The sequence below is a fragment of the Leptodactylus fuscus genome, chromosome 1 (assembly GCF_031893055.1).
Source record: "Leptodactylus fuscus isolate aLepFus1 chromosome 1, aLepFus1.hap2, whole genome shotgun sequence".
In the NCBI taxonomy this organism is placed as follows: domain Eukaryota; kingdom Metazoa; phylum Chordata; class Amphibia; order Anura; family Leptodactylidae; genus Leptodactylus; species Leptodactylus fuscus.
This window is the reverse complement of record NC_134265.1, coordinates 264,947,891-264,969,642: the sequence shown is the minus strand read 5'-3', so window position 1 is coordinate 264,969,642 and position 21,752 is coordinate 264,947,891. Positions and strand designations below refer to the sequence as shown.

General features: G+C 40.6%; 1 protein-coding gene across 2 annotated transcripts in view; it reads right to left on the bottom strand.

Moving 5' to 3' along the window:
• Positions 1 to 418: 418 nt before the first annotated feature.
• The window catches only part of LEF1 (lymphoid enhancer binding factor 1), an 82,450-nt gene continuing 61,116 nt past the window's right edge, over positions 419 to 21,752 (bottom strand). The window contains exons 9-11 of one of the 2 annotated variants that reach the window (XM_075287206.1): positions 19,200 to 19,248; positions 16,460 to 16,503; positions 419 to 923 (exon numbers count right to left, since the gene is read on the bottom strand). In XM_075287206.1, coding sequence (XP_075143307.1) covers positions 16,466 to 16,503; positions 19,200 to 19,248 — 87 coding nt within the window. In that variant the 3' untranslated portion in view covers positions 419 to 923; positions 16,460 to 16,465. The remainder of the gene's footprint in view (positions 924 to 16,459; positions 16,504 to 19,199; positions 19,249 to 21,752) is intronic. The other variant, XM_075287198.1, reaches the window with a different exon arrangement.

Sequence of the window (21,752 nt, the reverse complement as noted above, 5' to 3'; positions counted from 1 at the left end):
GTAAGTTGTGGCTATTAATCTTCTTCCTAAGTTATTCATTCATTTTCCACAAATCACCATAAAAGCGTGTCCCTAATTTCCATATATCCCAAAATGAAACATAAGAACACTTGCCTGTCTTCCCAATATATGACTTTGACATCAATGTCATATATTGTCTCAGCAAAACTCTTCTCTATATATTTTAATACATTAAATGTCGGTACGACCCTTTTCACAATGGAAGCATCAAAGGCTGCCTATCCATCCCTAGGTAAAAACGGACTTTAAAAAAAAAAGACATCTTCATGCAGGAAAAAAAAAATAACAAAAATTATTATTATTATTATTTTTTTTGTTGCATGAAGTGGGGTCGGGGGACGGAGGGGGCTTAGTTTTCACCCTGACTAATAAAATATACATCAATCAATCCTAAATCTGATATATAAAAGCATTCAAGTTTTATGGAGATAAACAATACAATGATAAAAAAAGAAACAAAAAAACAAAATTGATCCTTTTGCTCCATTCTTAAATAAAAGAGGTTTGTCTTGTCCATGGTTTATGTCCAATGTCAGCACTCTTGTTTGGTCTGTGGCTGGGTCGCTTCAGGAACTTCACGTACGCAGTGACTGCTGCGGGTAGGAAGTATGAATATGATGGCTAATAATGCATCCTGATGATTCTTGCAATGTCTTCCATCCTTGGGGATCTAGCTGTGGTACATGAAGGCCCTCGGTACCAGTGGTGCCAAACTACAGGCAGTGATTGTCTATACGGTACAGTGTCTCTAGCAGTGGCATATCAATGTCATTAGCAGACTCCTTGGGGATTGTGTTGCTGTTAATGGAGACATTGGGGAGTTTAACAAGCTTCCATCTCCAGGAGTCCTCCTGCTGTTGCTGCCTTTGCTTTACACACTGAGAAAGAATTCTTTTTCCCCCCTGCAATGTATAGAAAATACAGGTAAGTGCACAATAATTTATAATATCAGAATATCATTTATCGATATCAGCAAACATCTTGATATGAATTTGTCTCATGTCTGCCTAATCCATGCCCAATATGCAATGCAGCCATATTTTTCATTCTTTGACACTTGGTAAAGCGTTACATTGAACCCAGTACACATGAGTAACTAGTTATCATTTTTACGCTTTAATTTATTCTATCGCACAATCCAATGGCAAAAACAGAACCGTCAGCTTATGTGGTTAACCACAGTATATATTTAGTGAACTGTCTCTTGTGCTCTTAACATGGGAACGTGATCTATTGGAAGATTCTCGATTTAGTCATGGGAAAATGCAGAATGAAAACAAAGTGTTATATTAACAATGGTGAACAGACACAGGAGGGAGCTCTTACTACATGTATGCCTATCGTCTACCCGAGAGACCACCAAATACTCCTACTTCATAACTGACTATGACACCGTTTGAGGATATGTCCACAAAGGACAGTTATGTTGCACATTTTCTGCCTGGATTTTTGGGGTGAAAAATCAAAAGCATTTTACAGTATCAACAAAGTGCATGGTATAATAAAAAACACGCCATCTACAACCCAGAGAGATATCTGCAGCAGACCCCAATTTCTGGTGTACATTTTCAATGCAGGTCAATCTATGTTGCTGGTTTCACCCCGAATATCATACTTTACATTGCATAGGGTGAATCCTGCAGCGGATGAGGGATCACAACAATGGACTTAAAAGAAGCCAATATGAACCCAGCCTAAGTAACAAAATGGCATGTATTACATGGGAATTTTGCTGCAGATTCATCCAATTGTTGGAAATTCAGATAATTCCATTGCAGATATCTGGTATATTGAATCAATAATCCATATCAATTTGTCAATCTATATAAAAATATAGAAAGAGAGCTGCAGAAAAACAAAGATGGGTGCACGTCACAGGGTTAGTTGCCAATTATGTAATAAATATCCCAAAACAAACAGGCCTGTTATCAGAACAGTTGCACATCTCTATTTTCCTACAGTCGAAAGCCGCCTTGACTTCTTGTCTTCAAGAAGAGTTAACTGTAACCAAGAGAACTGTGCAGACGCACAAGAGCACCCCACAGATTTTATTTACTTTTAGCCTTTTCATCCCAGACGTTCAAAGGGTTTGGTCCAGGTTGCTCTTCCTGGGAAGGTTTTCCTCTCAGCCTAACATTAAAACATTGGGCTTCCTGTTGAGGAATGTCCCGGAGGCGCCAGGGCCGTAGGTTCACAGCAGCCTGATACAAGAGCTGTGATTCAGAGCAGCGGCAGATTAGGAGCCAGGAATGTCTGCTACACCGAGAGAAATACAGCTCTGCTGTGTTTAGACCGCTTCTTCCCTACGCTGCCTTTGAAGTCAGGAGGTTATAATAACTATGGCAGATCTGCTCCAGACCTCTGCAAAGAAAGAGGGGCCGTGAAATCTGATGGAATTAAAAGACCTAGTGATAGCATTGCTTTGGACTTGGGAATTAAAGTGTAAAGAATGTACAATTCAGAGTATATGATCAGCATCATTACCAGCCACAAATGTGGAAGGGATGTGAATACGTGAATACATATAGGGCCCACTTTAAACTTTACCTCTCTCATTGCATTTAGAGATATGTAAAACAGGAGAAATGACTTCTTACTGTACAACTGCTGTATCTACAAGTGACAATTAGTCTATCCGCACCTCTAAGGCTGAGCTCACACTGAGTTTTTTGGTCAGGAATCCGCCTCAAAATCAGCCTCCAAAAAAAAGCCTACCAATAGAGTTCTATTGGGAGGCTTTTTTTGGAGGCTGATTTTGAGGCGGATTCCTCACCAAATTTCTGACCCAAAAACCAAAAGCTGATAGTAATTAGTTAACCCGCCCAACGCCCAATCCCTATACGCTCAGTCAGTATACATATATTCTCATCAGGAAGAGGAAAAAAAACTACTGCCAGCACCTTGGCAAAGCACTTATCTCCAATTAAAACAAAGGCTCAGGCCTGATCAAGTCCAATATGCCCAATATTTCATTCCCCCTAAATGAAGGAGAAAACTAAGACATCCCCTTACGGATTAAATGGTTGTTCAGTCCCTCCAAATTTTCTGGTGGTAGTCAATCTTCATTTACTGTGTATGTGCACCCTAAAGCTGGCCACAGACATTAGATATGTATCTGTAGATAAATGTATCTTACAGTTCAGCTAAATTTGGTGAGGTCTGTTCATAATCTTAATAATCTGTTCATAAGGGCTTTAGGGGTGTTTCTTCTTTTGCCAGGGTTAACTCTCTGCTCTAGATAACCACCCTTACCTGCCTCCCAGTTCCAGCGCTCCATTGCTTGAGTGATATCTCCCACTTTGTCACAGTTTTCTGCAGTTAGGAATGGTTATTTACCCTTAGTTCACATCTGCGTTTGGTAATCCGTTCGGGGAGTCCGCATGGGCCCCCCCTCCGAACAGAGTACCAAAAGCACTGGCAAGCGGTGTGCCAGTGAAAGCACACAAAACCCATAGTCTATAATGGGGTCTGTGTACTTTACGAATTGTGAAGTAGATCACGATCTACTTTTTTGTCCGCATCTTCCGTGCAGTCACCGCGCGGAGAGCACACGGACCCCATTATAGTCTATGGGGTCCGTGTGCTTTCACTGGCACACTGTTAAATCCCACTGTTAATTTGCAAAAGACTAAAACACTGATTTTCATGAAAATGGAGCTGCAATGTAAAATAAGAAAGGTATCTTTGGAAAGTGTATAAGCCTCTAAATAATAAGGTAATGTTATTAATTTCATATTAAATTATCCTGCTTTATGGAGTCTACACATTAGATAAACATGTATTATGTTATATCATAAAAATGTTCCAGGTGTTCAAAAGAAAAGCATGCTTCCCCCACATGATGGTGTCGTTTTTTAACTTAAGAAAATAAAGAGTTTGAAGATTTTACAACGCTGCTGGTGAGTGCCCTGCATTCTTTTCTTTTGTGCACATGTCTCATGATACTACTACTTTGGCAGTAGAAACACCATCATTGTTTGTCTGATGTTTTACTTGACCATGCTGCATAGGATTCCTTGAAGATTTGTTTTTGGTTATTCTGAGTGTAGTAGTGCCACCTCTATTTGCTTGTTTTGGATCATAAAAATGTTCATTACATGAAAATAACTCACATAATGGTGGAAAAATAATCAGAAATCTATAGATGTTTATTAACTACACATATAAAATATAATATAACAACCAATGAATACAATTATAGTCTTTTATATCCAATTACATATGTGGTTTGTAAATCTGCATGATATCAGGCTTCCAACAGTTACTATATACCAGATATGCCAATGAGACTGTACTGCTGCTTGATGGTAGTTGGAAGTCTAATATAATTGTTGATTTAGTAATCAATACAGATTATTATTATTTATAGAGCACCATTAATCCCATGGTGCTGTACATTTGAGAATTTAAAAACAATACATAAAATACACAAGTACAATACTAACAGTGACCGACTGGCACAGTGGGATTGAGGGCCCTGCCTGCAAGGACTTACTACCTATGAGGGAAGAGGGATAGAGACAGAAGGTGAGGGGAGAGGCTGGTCAGATGGTGGTGTGGTGACAGTAGTGTTACTGGAGGTTGTAGGCCTTCCTGAAGAGAAAAGTCCTCATGGTCCTCTTGAAGCCTGTGATTGTGGTGGTCAGTCTTGTTGGCAGTTTTATGAAGAGAGGATAAGAGCGGAGTGGAGTAGGAGTCCTTGAGAGGATCAGAGGTTACACATAGATAGGTAGCGGGAGATTAGGTCAGAGATGTATGGTTGGGCATGTTATGGATGGCTTTATATGGCAGCGCTAACATTTCAAACTGTACTTGCTGGGCAATGGGTAGCTAGTAAAGGGATTGGCAGATGGGAATGAAAAATGGCAGAGCTCGATTAAGAAAGCAGTAGAATTTCGTGTGGACTGGAGAGAGAACATATGCTGGGAGTCTGGGGAAGGGTGTTATAGTAGCTTAAGTGGGAGATTATGAGGGCATGGACTAGCATGTTTGTAGTTTCAGGGGTGAGGAAGGAGCAGATTTAAGGAACATACTTGAGTTGGAGGCCGCAGGAGGTGTTGAGGCCTTGGATGTGTGGCTTGAAGGATCAGTGAGAGTCAAAGGTTATCCCAAGGTCAAAGATTATCCTAAGGCAAGGGATACGTGTGGTAACTTTGATAGTTGGGTGAAGTAGATGGGTTTGTGTGAGATATGGTAAAGGTGATGAAGTCCATTTTCTCCATGTGCAGTTTGAAAAAGTGGGAGAAAAACCAGGAGGCTATGGCTGCTAGACATCCTAGAACTCTGGACAACACAGCTGTAATGTCTGGTCCAGAAAGCTATATTGGAGTGTTGTCAGCATAGCAATGGGGTTCTATGAGTTGGCCAAGTATAGTGAACTTTAACTTGACACCCAATGTGTTAAATACACAGTTGCAAGATATTTCAGCTCATCTTTTTCAATGGCTTTTGTTATGTTAAAGAGGAGTATTTAAAGGTAAAGTTAGCTAAGGCTGTGCATCAATTACCTTATAAAGATGAACACTTTATTCATTTATGTTATGTTTTATATGTTTGCTTTCACCATCATTTTTAGATTCCTATTCCGGGGGTTTTTGTTCTACTGAATTATTGTGGCTAGCAGGATATCAGAGTGAACCCTCTGGTGTGTTTTTCAGATGGGATTTGTTCTTCATTTTATTTACTCGTCTATTCACAAACATAACTTTTTTGTGTTTTGAGTGAAACATTCCAACAGAACAATTGGAAATGAATTGTTATATATTATGTATGATGTAGAATATATATTATGTTGATGTATTCATCCGTATAAATATATGTGGATGTGTTGCTTCCATTGATCTTAATGACATCACATGGAAGTGTTAAAAGATTTTTCAGTAAGTTAAGGTCTTTAAGAAAGAACATAAACATGCTAAGTATCTGTGGATAAAACCACAGCATACTTGAGAGGCGTAAGAAGCAGTGGGGTTAGAAGAAACTCAGGAATCTGCCTGTCCATGGGAACAGAGGATTACTAGTTGTCTAGGAGAGTGTCACTTTCCATGGGATTGAACTTGCTGACCTCCTTGGTTTGGATCTTTGCATACAAGAAGGGTGGAGTTGTAACCTCAGGATCTGTACTTAAAGAAGTTCATTTTGTCTTTTGACTACTGTTCTCATAAGTGTAAGCATGGCTGCTGGTATAAGAGATATATATATATATATATATATATATATATATATATATATATATATATATATATATTAAAGTTGTTGTCAAAATATTTTTTACATGTTTAACAGTGCTGCTGAAGGGGCCAGAAACTTTACTCGCCTCTCCTCTGCCCGGTCTTTGGTTTATAAGTCCAAGGCTGACATTAGTGAAGTTCTGTTTGTGCCATGGTGACAATCACAGTCCTCAGCAATGACCTCTTCACAAACAGCACATAACTGCTGTGAAATGTCATTTGTAAAGAGGTCACCGTAGTGGCCTGTTATAGGCTGCAATGATCACCATGGCACAAACAGCTGGGGCACCTGTAAACTGAAGACCCAACCTGCCTCTGTTGAAAATGGAGGACCAGGGAGAGGTGAGTCTTTTTTTTTTTATGTTCATGGCCCCTTCAGCAGCATTATTAAACATTAAAAATATATAAAATGAACATGCACATGTTCAATCCATTGCAAGATATAAGAAAGCGGGTCTCAGGAATTCAGGACAGAGGATGTCAAGTTAGAATCTAATGCCTATTGGCAAGCTACAGATGGCTGCAAATTTTTCCTGTAACAGCCACCATACAGGGGAGATGTAGTATTACATGGTTCCCACCTAAATTAATAGATGACCATATAATGCATGATTGCTCTTGGTCCTCCAGCGTGGAGGGCATATTACCAGGGGCATATAGATAGGTGTTGGACAATAAAGAGATGCATTGGCGGCAATGAGGATCATCACCATCTGCACTATTTGTGAGAATTGATGGAATAGCAAGCAGTAACTATGTTATAGAATAAGTACTTTTGCTCATTGCAGTACAGATAGATAAAAAGTTAAATGGATTACTAAATCTGTATTTCTGCTCCCCCTTCCCCCATTACAGACACTTTGACTTATGAAGGGAGGTGGAATCAGGACGTCATTACAAACTGATCTCACATATTGGGACTGAAGAAGATAAAGGCAGCCTGGAAATGTGCTAGACACATGCCATGAAGCCAGGGTTTTTCTTACTGAAAAACTGCAGTAGTGACGGAGATCGAGCGTCTCTACAGACCCACAGTCCAATGAGTAATAGTAAGAATGGCATACTGATGATGCAATATATAAAATATTTCATGCAGTTGGTCAATAATGAAAAGCAGAGACATTCCAAGGCATAAACATTTCCAGAAAGGAGTCAGTAAAAGCTGCTTGCACAGGCCCTGGAGGCAGAGACAGTTACCGGTACATACAAGTTGCGACTTGTGGTTATAAACAATAATTATTAGCTGTCTGCTGATTTGGAAAAGAAATCGATTAACTAATATGACTATTGAAGTTTGTTATCTGCTTCAGCAATTGCAAGTCTATGTCCTGGTAGGGAGAAGCACGAGTCCTCTGGTTAATCTGAGCAGCACCTTTGAGAGAAACTCTGGCATTACTGTGTAGACTGAAAAACAGGTCAAATCAGGATTCTTTTCAAGAAACCACAGGCATGCAGCTCACAGACTAAGGACTGCCCACATCTGAGACTTCACTGGGGGGCTTTTTGCTGAAGTCTTGCCAAGCCAGGCATGCCGCTGCACGGCCCAATCCACAAGTAAAGTCGGCACAATCAAAGGCTGCAATTACAGCACCCTGGCTGTGGTTAGGCTTCAAAGAGAGTGCTGCAAGTCACATTTTACATATGTGAAGTCCTAGGATCAGTGCTGAATAAAAGCCACTGTGTGCTTATTATTTGTCCTTCATATTTAATGCTACTGCTGTGAGTTTACTGATAAAGCCAGAAGAAACCATTCCCAGAGCAGAATTGCTTTTCAAGAAGCTACAGAACTATTTCACTTATTCGACCAAGCAGAGAATCGATGGTGAATCACAAAGTAATATTATACCCTCTAACTATGCTGAAATAACTGTGGTCTTGTTTTATAAAAAATATACCGGGAGTGCATGAAATAGTTAATAATAATAAAAAAAAAATTTTGAAAATCTTCACCTTATAATAACAATATGCCTGGTATATCAATATAAAGCACTTCTGTATACCATGAATGAATTTAGCAATATGCAACAGAACATTATATATTGCGAAACAACTTATACAGAAGAGGATGCACCTCAGGCTTCATGCACATGACCGATTGTCTGGAAGGAACTTGGATAGCACACTCAGTTATGTGCAAGCCTAAAGCTATATTTACATAACACCATTAATTTCCGTTATTTTGATGGTCCATTTTAACAAGCGATCAAGATATAGGGCAAGTTCTATGTTTGTCCGTTTTCACAGATCCAATCATAGTCTTTAATGTATGGGGGATTCATAAGAACAGGTGCTCCTTGGGTGCAAAATGGGAAAGAAAAATTGATGCTTTTCATGGACGCTTTGCACCTCGGTTGTGTAACTGAAGCATTAGGCTGGCCATACACATTCACCTCCCATCCAAGCTTGCATTTGTTCACAGTATGAAGAGGAAAAGAAGACTCTAAAAAAACCATCTCTGGTGGTGGCTTATTTCCCTTGAGTAGAAAATTATCACATACATTAAAATCCAATCTTTATTTCCTCAAAATCTGCTATCATGGAATACTGAGGAGACGTTTTAACCAATAGGGCAGTGTGATGGTAGTGGGGGGCCCTCAACTGGCTCGGATCAAGTGGGACAATCCTACATTTTGGGTGCTGTCCCTCTGTTCCAAGCGGCAGGCAGTGATTTCACCTCTGTGTCCTTAGGACACAAATAGAGGTTGATTACAATAGTGGCATATGATGCTATCAGTTCCATGCTCCATTATTCAGCCTTTGTTTGATGAAATCTGTGGCAGAGAATAGCGACGAGCACCGAGCCGCGAACATCATTACAACCAGAGCCTGAAGGTCCATGGGAACGGGGTTAGGTGAGTAGTCTTTGTTTTTGTTTTTTCTTTTTTTTTTTTTTTTTAATGCAATATTGGTGGCTGAGGCAGGGGACTTATGTGGGTCTAGCGAAAGGGTAATTGAACTATGGGGGGGGGGGTAATAATCTATTAAAATGGCCCTTGAACCCTCATACATTATAAACGGTCAGGTTTGCTGAAATCTGCGGGTTTGGTTAACATCAAACATAACAGTCCATATAAGATTATCCCCATAATGGCAAGTACAAGCAAAATTATTTAGCTGATGTGGAGCCCAAAGGCAGGAGGTCACAGGTCAGTTTGAATTTGTTTCTTTTCACTCGTTGTGACATTATGAACATATGTGGCACTCTTCTTCCTATTGATAGAACATAAGACATGGTCCTACAATACCTACTTAATGCGGTCAATAGGCACATGGGCATAACATTTTATAAACATGTCCCAATCTAAAATTTATATCAATAAACAATAAACATAATAAGAAAAAAACAACCTCACACTTTACTAGAGCATGTAAAAATTATACTACTGTTCAAAGCTTTTTTCCCTCAATATATAGAGCTGATCTCAATCAAACCTTGTAAAACATACTGTAAAGACCAAGTTTCTATTTAGGATATAAGCCACAGATTTATGCCAATATCCTCGAAATTCTTTCCCACTACAAAGCAAACACTACATAGATGACATGTTACAATCTGAAAGCACATTGCGGCAGCTGTTCATGTCCAGGAACCCAAGTGAGTGAGGTCTGGGCTTCCAGACCAAAACCTCAACCTAATAGGAGTAGAGTTTTAGGTTCATGGCGTCAGTGACGTGAACTACACCACAAATGATACAAGGATCTTCATTCCTCTTGGCAAGGATGTCACATGCAAATACTGTGACCAGTGAAGTCCAAGGATTACAAGTGAAGATCAAATCGCATTGCAAAAAAGTATGCGGACCTACAGGGGGTTGAGGTGGGACGATACAGTATATAGCAGATCAAATCACTGGGAATAATCCCTTTAAAGATCTGCCTTAGAGGAACTCAGATACAAAAATATTCTTTTCTTATAAAGTTAGCTCCACACAGTTGACACAGCCGCTATGTGGACTTGGGAACATGAGAATTCAGTATATAACTTCACAGAGTCATATCATGAAGGCTGCATTCTTCTAGCCCTCACAGATGTCTCATTCTGGAAGTCAGGGGTGGGCAACATGATATTTTGTAAGGCCGTCACAAGTGGCTCTCAGTTCAACAAAAGAGCCGCATGCTACAATTGTGAACAAACACTGCACCGCATTATTAAAGTAACAGCATGAAATGTTCTTACAGCCAAAACTGATGGTTAACCAATACATGGCCAGTCAAGTAGACAGTTCAGTGACATATCAGCTATAGGGCTCAATTATGTTATAAATGTTACAAAATTCCCAAAATACTTGAAGTTCACATATCCCCAAGAGGGACATACAAAATCAATGACGGACTGACAACTGACACTGAATGTATCACACACTACAGGAATGATGGGACATGGGTGCATGTAACCAGCTGAGAATATTTCTCTATGGCAGTGACCTCCAACCTGGGGTGGGCTTTCCTTATGTTGCCGAAGTATAAATAGCACTATATATAGGGCTGGGCATCTACATTTTGGAGACCCATTTAAACAAGGACAAATGTTCTTTAGAAAGGCTGAAAAATGTGAGTAATAAACTAATTTACCAGAAGGTGTCAGCCTATCCTAAACATGTGATGTGCATTTCTGAACAGACGGTCATCAAAGGCTAAACTATTACAATGACTTATTTAGGGATGAAAGGGGATATGCCACAAAAATTATGTATTACTGATTTATTTATTGCTGATCTCTCAGAGTCTGAGGCAGCGCCGCACCTCCCATGAGGCGACCTGAAGCGACCGCTTCAGGCGGCGCTATGCCAGGGCCTCGGGAGGGCGGCATTTTTGCTGACCTAAGCCAGTCCAGGACAAGCTGTCCTGGACTGGCTTAGCGTCACCGTGTCGGCAGCCCGACACGGGAAGCGAGCGGTGTATTGTGGCGGCCCTGCTGGATGCAGCGCTGCTCCAGCGGCCGCCCCTCACACTCAGGCAGAGAGCAGGTCTTCTCCCTGCCTGCTCTCTGCCTGCGAACGCCGCTCGCTCCACTCGGCCCCGCCCCCTTTCCAATTGGCCCATCCCCTTCCGCTCGGCCCCACCCCTTTCTTGCGACCCTCAGTTCTGCCCCTCCTCCGGGGGGGTGGGGGCAGTGCCGCACCTCCCATGAGGCGACCTGAAGCGAGCGCTTCAGGCAGCGCTATGCCAGGGCCTCAGGGAGGGCGGCATTTTTGCTAATCTAAGCCAGTCCAGGACAAGCTGTCCTGGACTGGCTTAGAACTGAGCGGTAGTTAGGGGAGGCCACTGGAGCAGCGCTGCTCCAGCAGCCTCCCCGCACGCTCAGGCAGAGCGCAGGCAGTCTCCGGGCCTGCTCTCTGCCGGCGAACGGCGCTAAGCCCCGCCCCTCCGCTAAGCCACGCCCCCTCCGCTAAGCCCCACCCCCTCCTTTCTGCACTTCACCTCGGGCGGCGAAAGGGGCAGGTTCACCCCTGGGTGGGGGTGCTTTCGGACGCCGCTTCAGGTGGCAGAAAGCCCAGGTTCAACCCTTGTCTGAGGTCTCCATCGATCCAAAGAACAGTGGTTGTTTTACCTAGGCGTGGCTAGACGTTTTCTGGGCCAGAACCTCAGGCAGCCTCTGCATCATATTCCAGACCAAAAAACCCCGTCTGAACTCAGCCTTACACCTAGTGCCTGAGCTCTGGTTTCGGTTAGCTTTGTATTAGAAACATTGGGACAGAGTTTTGAAAACTGTCTAAAACTAAGGACCCACGTGGCGTCCCGCAGAAAAAGGTGGCAACACATAGCAGTTCTACCTGCAGCGTTTTGACAGTAAGTTCACAGAGTTTTCCTCCGAGGGCTTTCTGCTTCAATTATACCTATAAAGAAACGGTCAATATTTCCATAGGTATAATTGACATGTTGCAATTTCCAAAACTTCAACAGTTTTGGAAATTGCCGCGTGTCCTCAGCGCGTATTATAACACAAAGTAGAGATGGGATTCACTGGCTCATAAAAATGCTGTGTTTTTCACTGTGGCATTTACGCCACATGGGGCTGCGGCCTAAAAGCAAAACTGTCTTTGTTGCCCATAGCAACGAATTACAGCGCAGCTTTCATATTTAAAGCAATTCATATCCAATGAAAGATGCGCTGTGCTTGGTCGCTGTGGGCAACAAAGACAGTTTTGGATAGTTTGATAAATCTGGTGTATTGTGCCAACCTAAATACCAATTACAAATATACATAGTTAAAGAGGTATTCCGGTGAGAAGAGGTTATCCCCTGTTTTTTTTCACAGATCACTTATTCGTTTCAGTGGTAACTGCCAGAGGTAGCTGAGCACCCTACTTTGGCTATCTCCAGCAGTTTCCACATATATTAACCAACACTAGTGCCCACTGATGGCAGATGAACAAGCAGGAATGTCTGTTTGCTGGGATAGGGCATAAATGTCATTAGTGTGAAGACCCCTTTAAGTACATTCTTCTTCATAGTCTTTCTATCTGTGTAGATAATACTTTATGTCCAGAAAAACAGATCTCTCAATGGTAAAACAAGCATATAATAGGAAGAGCGGGGTAAGGGGGGGTTAAATTTGTGTGTGTCACACTTCTGAAGTCAATAGGCCTGTAAATAATTGTGGTACAACATTCTGCTGTGGGTTTCATTAGTATCCACAACTAAAACTCAGAGGGGAAACTTTCTAGCATGATTAAAGACACGTGGAACACAATGAAACTGGCCTTGGGACAATGGTAGAAATTACACAATGACTTGCCCATACATTGTAAATGTGTGCTAGCTCCTCTCTGTAATTTTCTACAGAACTGCTTTACCATGTGTCTTAAAGAGGTTGTCCAGCTGAACAATATTTTCTAATTAGGCTGGGGGAGGTGAAAAAAAAAAAAAGAAAGAAAAAAATAGTAATATATATATATATATATATATATATATATATATATATATATATATATATATATATATACACACACACACACACACACACACACACACTTACCTGTCCCCAATGCCCTGGTGTCCTCCCAGAACGGTCCAGTCCTGCAGCTTGGCTGCCTTCTTACTGCTGCCTTTCTCACTGGCTGTGACGTCTCGGATCCCTTCTGTTGAGGCAACTGATTGGCCTCAGTGGTCACGTGACTGCTGAGGCCAATCAGTGGCCTCAACAGAAGGGATCTGAGACGTCACAGGTAGTGATGTCCCAGAATCCCTTCTTGAGGCTGCTGATTGGCCTCAGCTGCCATGTGCAGTGAGTATTTCTCCCGGAAGTCAACTGAGCTATAGGACCGGACAGTGCAGGGAGGCACTTGAGCACCAGGAGCAGGTGAGAATGGTTTTATTTTTTTCACCTCCCCCAGCCTAATTAATAAAGACAACACCTTTAACTGACCCATCACAGTGACTGGGCTGTTCATGCCCAGGACACGTGATCCTTACTTTTACCATATATCCTGACTGATACATCAGAGATACCAGACTGATAATGCCAAGGATCCTTAATTTCCGTTTATTTTACCATTGCACTCAGTATTACTCTACACAGTCTAGCTCCTCTCTATCAACTTTTCCTAAAAGCACTGACCTCCATAACTACTATGGCTATAGGTAGTACGTAAGAAATGGTGACAATGAAATGCCTGCGGTAACTACTAAGAGTTTTATATATCATTACAAGGTGACTAAATATTGGCGCCAATAGACATGAACATCAATAGATTACCTATAGCCTCAACATGCTGATGTGGCAAGACTAAAAGTAAACACTAAACTAGGGTTGCTACCAGTAAGTAAAATACATTTGCTTGAATTTACTTGCAAGAATGTTGATAGGCATAAATTATATAATATTCTATATCACAAAATTGTGGCATAGCAGCGTAGGTGACTCACCAAGCACACAAAACTGGAATATAAAGTTTGTGTACCCAATGCATGTCTGTAATACTGCTCATGTAAATAGACACATGGTTTCCATATGTCCAGCAAGCAGACAATAATAAGTTAGCAGTGTGCAGACAAAAATTAGCACATTGCGTTCTTGGAAATTTGGGGGGGAAAAGTCAAAAACTGCCAAATAAATATTTCTTGCTATTTAATGCCCACAGAACTTTTAGCTTTGTGCAAAGTATCCCCAGCATGCTGCAAACTAGCTTCCTGCAGTGTTTGAGGACTCTCAACAGAACGTCTTTGTCCAGGTCCTAACAGATGTCTTTATTAAAACGAGAAGACCCTTCTAGAGAGTGGCATGTTGCAAAGAGTCAGACCACACAGACCGTAAACAATGGAACCGTGCCAGATGAAAGGAAATGCCTACCATTCTAAGATTCCATTTTATAGACTTGGTAAGGAAAGAGAGAGAGTGCTTAAACAACTGGAAAGCAAATTCCCAAATTATGTCTATAAATTTACAAATATGTCCTGGCTGACAGGAACATGCAGCAACATGATTTTGGCTGTACCTTAAAGATTTCAGGAGCCAGTGGTCTGGAATGTTGCTCGGTAATGTCAACATCTTATGGTAGCCAAAATGGAGGCTCTTTTACGTGATAACTGAGACAGTCTCTGTTTCAAGACTTTTCTCGGGCTCTGTTAATCATAAACCAATGACCACATATTCCAGTCTGATGACTTATACATGTCATTTATATTAACAATATAATTGGGATTTATATACTTGTTTTGTCCAACTTAGTTTCAAAGCATATTCCACTCTGTTCTGGTATAATATATTCATTTTTATTAGCAAACCCTTTTTCTTCTGCTAGTACTGAAGCTTTCCAGGACATGAATAGTGATGTACTACCCTTAGGATATGTCATCCATATCAGATTAGTAAGACCCAACGTCTGGCATCCCCATGATCAGCTGATTGAAGGGACCACGCCATTCCCTGCAATGCTTAACAGGAAAAAACTCAGAACATTTTATAGAGGTTGTGCATGGTAATGCAGACTCAGGCCACATCTGAGTTGATAATCCGTTCGGGGGAGTCCGCATATAGACCCCCCCCCCCCCTTCCCCAAACAGAATACCAAACACACTGGCAAGAGATGTGCAGTGAAAGCACACATAGACTATAATGGGGTCCGTGTGCTCTCCGCACAGTGTCTGCACGGAACATGCGGGCAGAAAAGTAGATCGTGATCTACTTTTATGTCCACATGATTCATACAAGCAGCGCATAGAAAGCACACAGACCCCATTACAGTCTATGTGGTCCGGGTGCTTTCACTGCACACCGCTTGCCAGTGCGATCAGTAGTCCATTCGGGGAACCCCATGTGGACTCCTTGAACAGATTACCAAACGCAGATGTGAACTAAGGGTCACATACAAGTGCAATACCATGTAGAGCCACCACAAACTATACAAAGTGGTACCTGCTAAACAATAATAGGAACACTACAGCCCTATTAAGCAGCTGGTCATAGGGATATCAGGAGCGGGGCCTATCCTAAAGATACGTTGCAGCAATATTGTCTATGGAAGTCCACTGTGTCTGACTACTAAACAAATCTCACTTAAGAATCACAATAATGCTTAACCCTGACCTAACCCCATGTATTTTGATGGCTGAACTTTTAATCTGCCAAATGTTGAATAATTTACATTAACGCCAATATTATTTTCATATTCCTTTCTATAGATGTCATTAGACATATCTCCAACCACATGGAATTTGATGTTGCTCGCAGTCCTACATGTTATAGTGGGAGCATTGCTGTAAATACAATGAACATTTCCATTATACACTATCCAAAATTTATAGTAAACCTGCAATTACATTCAAATTGAGCCCTCAATATCGCCCTCTAGTGCAAAAGTAGATGGATGCCTCTGAAGAACTGTATACTAAAATAAATATTTCTGAGCATTGGCATTTCAAAATATTCTCCAGGCTTTAGAGTCTGAAAATTCCTAGAGATATTAGTATAAGTTTAAAGGTGCATTAAGATGTGTCTTCCATGTACTTATAATACATTAGCTTCATAGCAGGGTCCTACAACCTATGACAAAGCCGGTATAAAAACCATTGTGAAAATGCATCATTTTTAAACCGGTGATATTTTAGCTAAATCACCTTCTATAACAGATCGGACAAGACTCTTCCACCTCAAGAAAGTAGCCAGTCTCTTTAGCAGATGGAGAATTAGTTTAGGGTAGATGGGCAGTTCAAGACAATGGTCATCCCATCTAACAACAATATGAGAGCTAAAGAGATGTTCTTACCATGCTTCAGATGTAGGCGGCTGTCATTCTTGGTGGGCCTGCACCTGTAGAAAATTTTGGTCTTTTAACAAAGTTTTGGATTGAAATATTGCAAAATGTATAAAACTCTAGATTTCTTTTTCTAAGGAAATGGTTGTTATACCAGCCTTCAGTGTTTTACTTATTATATCCATTGTATTCTATATTTATATATGTATGTATTCACTATATAAATTGCATTCACCATATATCTGTATGCATACATTAACCCATTAACTGCCCCAATTGGGGATCGAGTACTTTAACCCACCTACGAACGACATCTGTCATTGAGGAATAGAAACAGGACATTCACGTGCTCCAGCAGGATATTGCCTGTGATAGGAAACCTAAACTGATCACGTGCATGCATTGCCTTGCGCACATGAGGTCATTTTCACAGTGCAGTTCCCGTATTATTGAAAAAAATAATAAAATAATTGGCAGTTAATGGGTTAATATTGTATGAAGAACTACCTTTTCCTAAATGGATGCATAAAGGTCACACTCGTTGGTCAATAGCTACTTGTGAAGTCAATAAAACCCAGGTGGCAACTCTTAAGTGACCTTTGGATAATCTTTTGCAGTCTATTTTTATGGGACTGACAGGTCCAGAGAGAATTTTTTTGTTGTTTTTACGTTCTCCTTCCAGCGCACATAACACCTACACACCTAAATTACACAGTCAGAAATTTTATGTAAGAGGGTGACACATCTTATTCATGGCATACTAAAAAACACTAAGGCAAAGACTAGAATGACATTGATCATTGACCACATATGAAGAGACCAAAATACTGCAAATCACAAAAACATGAATCAAAAATCTGGTATTGTTGGCATTTTCTGAAATGTTTACTCATTGTGAAAGAATAAGAATTTTTCATTTCTTCAAAACTGATAGAAATATTGAGGAGGCTGAGAAACTGGACGTTGTATAATACGTCTTCTCAAACAAGGGAAACCAGAGTTGGTGGGCAATGGTTGCCACTTGTGACTTTCTTTCACTAATCCGCAATAAAACAGTAACGTGCTATGGATGGAATAAGACTGATCTTGAAGACCCATTCCAACAGTACCCCTATGAGCTATGTGGATTCCTAAATGACAAAGTGGGGTATTGAAATACCCCATTGAGATTGTGTATGTAGAGAAAGAGCTGACTATCACAAATGGTGTGACATGTGAAAAATTAAAAACTTACACTAGATCTCAAGCTGCACCCCTTCACAGAAAAGAAACTAGCCTATGTGTTTTGCATGTGACTACAGTTGTGATTTTCTTTCTTTACCAGAGTAATGCTTTTCATTCCCCCAGAACAAATGTGACTTTCAACCTAACCGATAATATTACATAATGTTTGGGATCTTTTGACAGCTGTTGGGAAAAGTTAGCAGCCAGTATAGAAGACATGTAAACCAAATGGTCAGGCCAAATCAGAGATTAAGGTCATTCGAGGTCAAGAGCAGAACACAATTCTAAATGTCAGCATTTTGTACCTTCTGTGGTGTGGTGGTAGCCAAAATGTTTCTGAGGTTAATTGTAATCCTCATTAAAAATGTCTGTCATTTCCCTTGTGTTGTCAGTGGCTGTCTGAAAGTGTCCAGGATCAGCGAAGGATGAACTATGAAGAATCTACTGAACTGAAGTCATATTTTCCAGAAAAAATAATTCATTACAATTAAAAAAATGTGTATGGAATTAAGACTAGAATTATTGCCATGAGCATGACATGATCGGATGATTCATCCATGTATTCTTCTACGGCAGAGGTTCAGGGACTTTCTGGCAGCTGTCATGGACATTAGGTTAGGTAGAACATCCAGAGAAATCAAAGGTTCAATATATGAGAAGGTCAGGATGGGGCAAAACATTATTGAATCAAGGTCAGGTGACCCAGGGCACTGACAACCCAATAAACACTGTGATATCAGCAAATTGATTTAGGGTAACACCTACATTTTTGGTTTGGAAGCGTCTGCTAATATAGTAACCTATAAGGTCAGACTGGGGTCAGAAGGGTAAATTTACATTAAGGCCTGGTTCACATCTGCGTTCGGTAGTCCCCAAGCAGACTCCCCGAACGGAATACCGAACGCATTGACAAGTGGTCTATAAATATAGTCCATGGGGTCTGTGTGCTTTCATTGCTCACCGTTTGTCAATGCGAGCGGTATTCTGTTTGGGGGGCCCCCAAGAGAGACTCCCCGAACGGAATACCGAACGCAGAGGTGAACGAGGTCTAACATGAATATAACCTCATTACTTGGGCTTCTTTCTGTTATATTTTTTAGTTGTCTGTGTGATTTGACAAGTAATGGAGAATATTCATAGTTTGTCTGTCTGGCAATGATATCTTATGTGTCTATGTGATAGATGGTCCGATCTTTCAGCCTTTCATTTATGTGTATCTTGACCTTTATCCATTTTAAGAAAAAACTGCATCTTTTCAAAGGGTCTCAAAAGGATAACATCATGACATTCAGCACCAGCAAAACAAGATCAACTTGTTCATAACCATCCCTTTAAGAAGGCAACACCTCCATTTACATGTAAATTGACAATAAAGGACATCCGCTACATTGAGAAATGTTGTTCAGCAACAACAGTTAAACACTGACGTCAATGAATACAGCTGTCACTGTACATCAGTCTATCTATCTATCTATCTCCTACCAATATCAAAGATTAAAAAGCAGAAAAAAACCACAATAAAACTAACCTGATGTGGATTCTTGGAGTTTTTCTCTCTTCCTTTTTTTCTTTTTACCCTGCGTAACAAAAAGATATTTCTTAGTTCTATAGCATTCGTGTGACTTAATATTGTGAAATAATAGCGTATGATGTACATACCCCAATAATAGGTCATTGGTTATACTCTGAATTACGGTATCTAGCTAATTTAAACATGACGCAAAATGCAGATTCAGCAGTAAGAACTTCATCTGCAGACTGGGTAATCTATGATATGCATAATCCAATGTATTATCATTACTATGATCTACACCAGTGAATTCCAGAAAAGAGGTTTCTTGGGATCTGATCATTGGTTTCCCTGGAGACGCTTGGCATGGAGACAGTTAAAGCAGGCAACAGTTTATTGAAATGGTTACCCTCTCATTGAAACTAAGAGTAAAAATTTCTGAAAAATTATTTATAAATGGAAGACCTCCATGGTCGGTCATATGGCTGTTTCTATGCAAAGCTGCCTTGGTCCACAAAAATCCTTTAATCTTTGAACACCAAATGTATTTATTAATTTCTCATAATTTTGCAGTACTAATGTAGTCCACAGCACTTTACACGCTCTCAATCTAGATTCCCAATCAGTATGTTATATATAAAGATATAAACCAAACTATAGTGGTATAGCATATTGTTAATGTTAAAAAAGGACCTCTAGTTTCCAGGATAGGCAGAAAAGATTTGGTTAAATCTGTTCCCCCCTGGTGTGATCACATTCAGTTTACAGCACAAGCAACAGACCCCTTTTGTCTCTTTGAAACCCCTTTGCTGACCTGAATAGGAAGCCCCTGCTCCCCTACTCTTTTAACCCCTAAATCCCTTTGTCTGTTCCTTTTGGAAGTTCCATTCTGGTTCACGGGCTCAGTTTCTCAATAGCATATTTTTCACTTCTCTGATCTTTGCCTTCCATCTTTAATATATTTGTAATTTTTATATGGCGTAACCTGCCTTTGTTTACTTTTATTGGATTATTCTAACTTTGTTAGACTGAGAACTCCAAAAAATTATATGTATTAAAAGAAAAGAATAAAACCCAATTTTAAAAATATGGATTATAAAATAAAATTCTAACTTCTCAGCAATACATAGTAATTGGAAAACTTTGTGAGCAATAGAGCTAAACCTGATGATTTCGACAAAGCCAGTCAACTACCTCATGTGTACGTGAGTCTTCCCACTCTCACCTGCCAGTTGATGGATCAGACACTTTTTATTTTATGCCAGATCATTTTGGGTCTCAGGAGAATTGAGCCAGAAACAGAGGAATCTGGCAATGGTTTACTTCCCTCTCCCCACTGATAGACATGCAAGCAGTGGTGTAGCTAGAAATGGCGGGGTCCTGTGGCAAACTTTTGTTTAGTGGCTCCTGCACACAGTATTATTCTCCATAATGGCCCGTGCATAAAGTATTATGCCCCATTGTGGACCATCCATGGAGACCCAGGGGCGGATACAAACATAAAAAAACAACATTATTTACCTCTCCTTTGGCTCTGACGCACTCCCCAGTGATGTCAGCCATATTCAATGATGTACGGGACATAACATGACCCGGTTGTGACGCATAAGGACGCAGGCCCCGGCCCATGTGACGTCTGGGACATCAGCAAGTGTGCCCGAAAGCCTGCCAGAGCCAGGAGAGGTAAGTAACACTGTTTTTTATGTTCTCTCAACTCCCATGGGCATCCGATCATTATATTCGGGGGTCTGAAAAGACTCCTAAGATAGTGTTTGTGCGGTCTGCGGGCCCGCAGCCTTATTTACTGATCCTGTATCCTGCTCACAGCAACCTTCACAGCAGAAGAAGCACCGGTGGCCACGAGCAGGAGCCAGGATCGGTAAGTAAATAGGGCCTGTTACCTGCTGAAGTTACTCCAGGAAGTAACAGACTATTAAAAAAAAAAATCTGCAGCGGTACCGCTGCAGCTGCTACTATAGTAGTTACACCCCTGCATGCAAGTTTAATTGAGACAACAGCTATTGAAGGTGTATGGTCATCTTCAGAATCCTTGTTAGTTGATAATCCATTGTTTTAGAGGTATATACTATTAGGGCCTTTGAAAATCCTATGGGGAGAAGCTTACAAATGTGAGGTTACTTTGCTTGGTTTGTCACCTGTCAATATGAAGGATAACCCACAATGATACTGAATGAGAAAATACCCTGAAATATAAATTTGTTCAAAAAACATAAAAAAAAAAAAAGAACTCATGATGTGTCATAAGTGACAATAGCATTAAAATGATAAAGTTGTGCTTTTTAGATTAATATAGATATATTTGCATTAATATAGTTGATCTGATATGTCATAGATATCAATTACTAGCTGGTACCCGCGACTTCGTCTGCGGTGATTGTAGCAGTGGGTATATACAGGCGTGGGTAAGGTTTTCGTAGTGTGTATAAGGTATGGGATATGAAATGTAAGTTTGTATCTTGTTTTTGCTCTAATTCAGAGAATACGTGAGACTTTTGTGTTGAAGCTAATTTGTATTTGAGCTGCTATACGGTGTTGTGAGAAACTTTACAT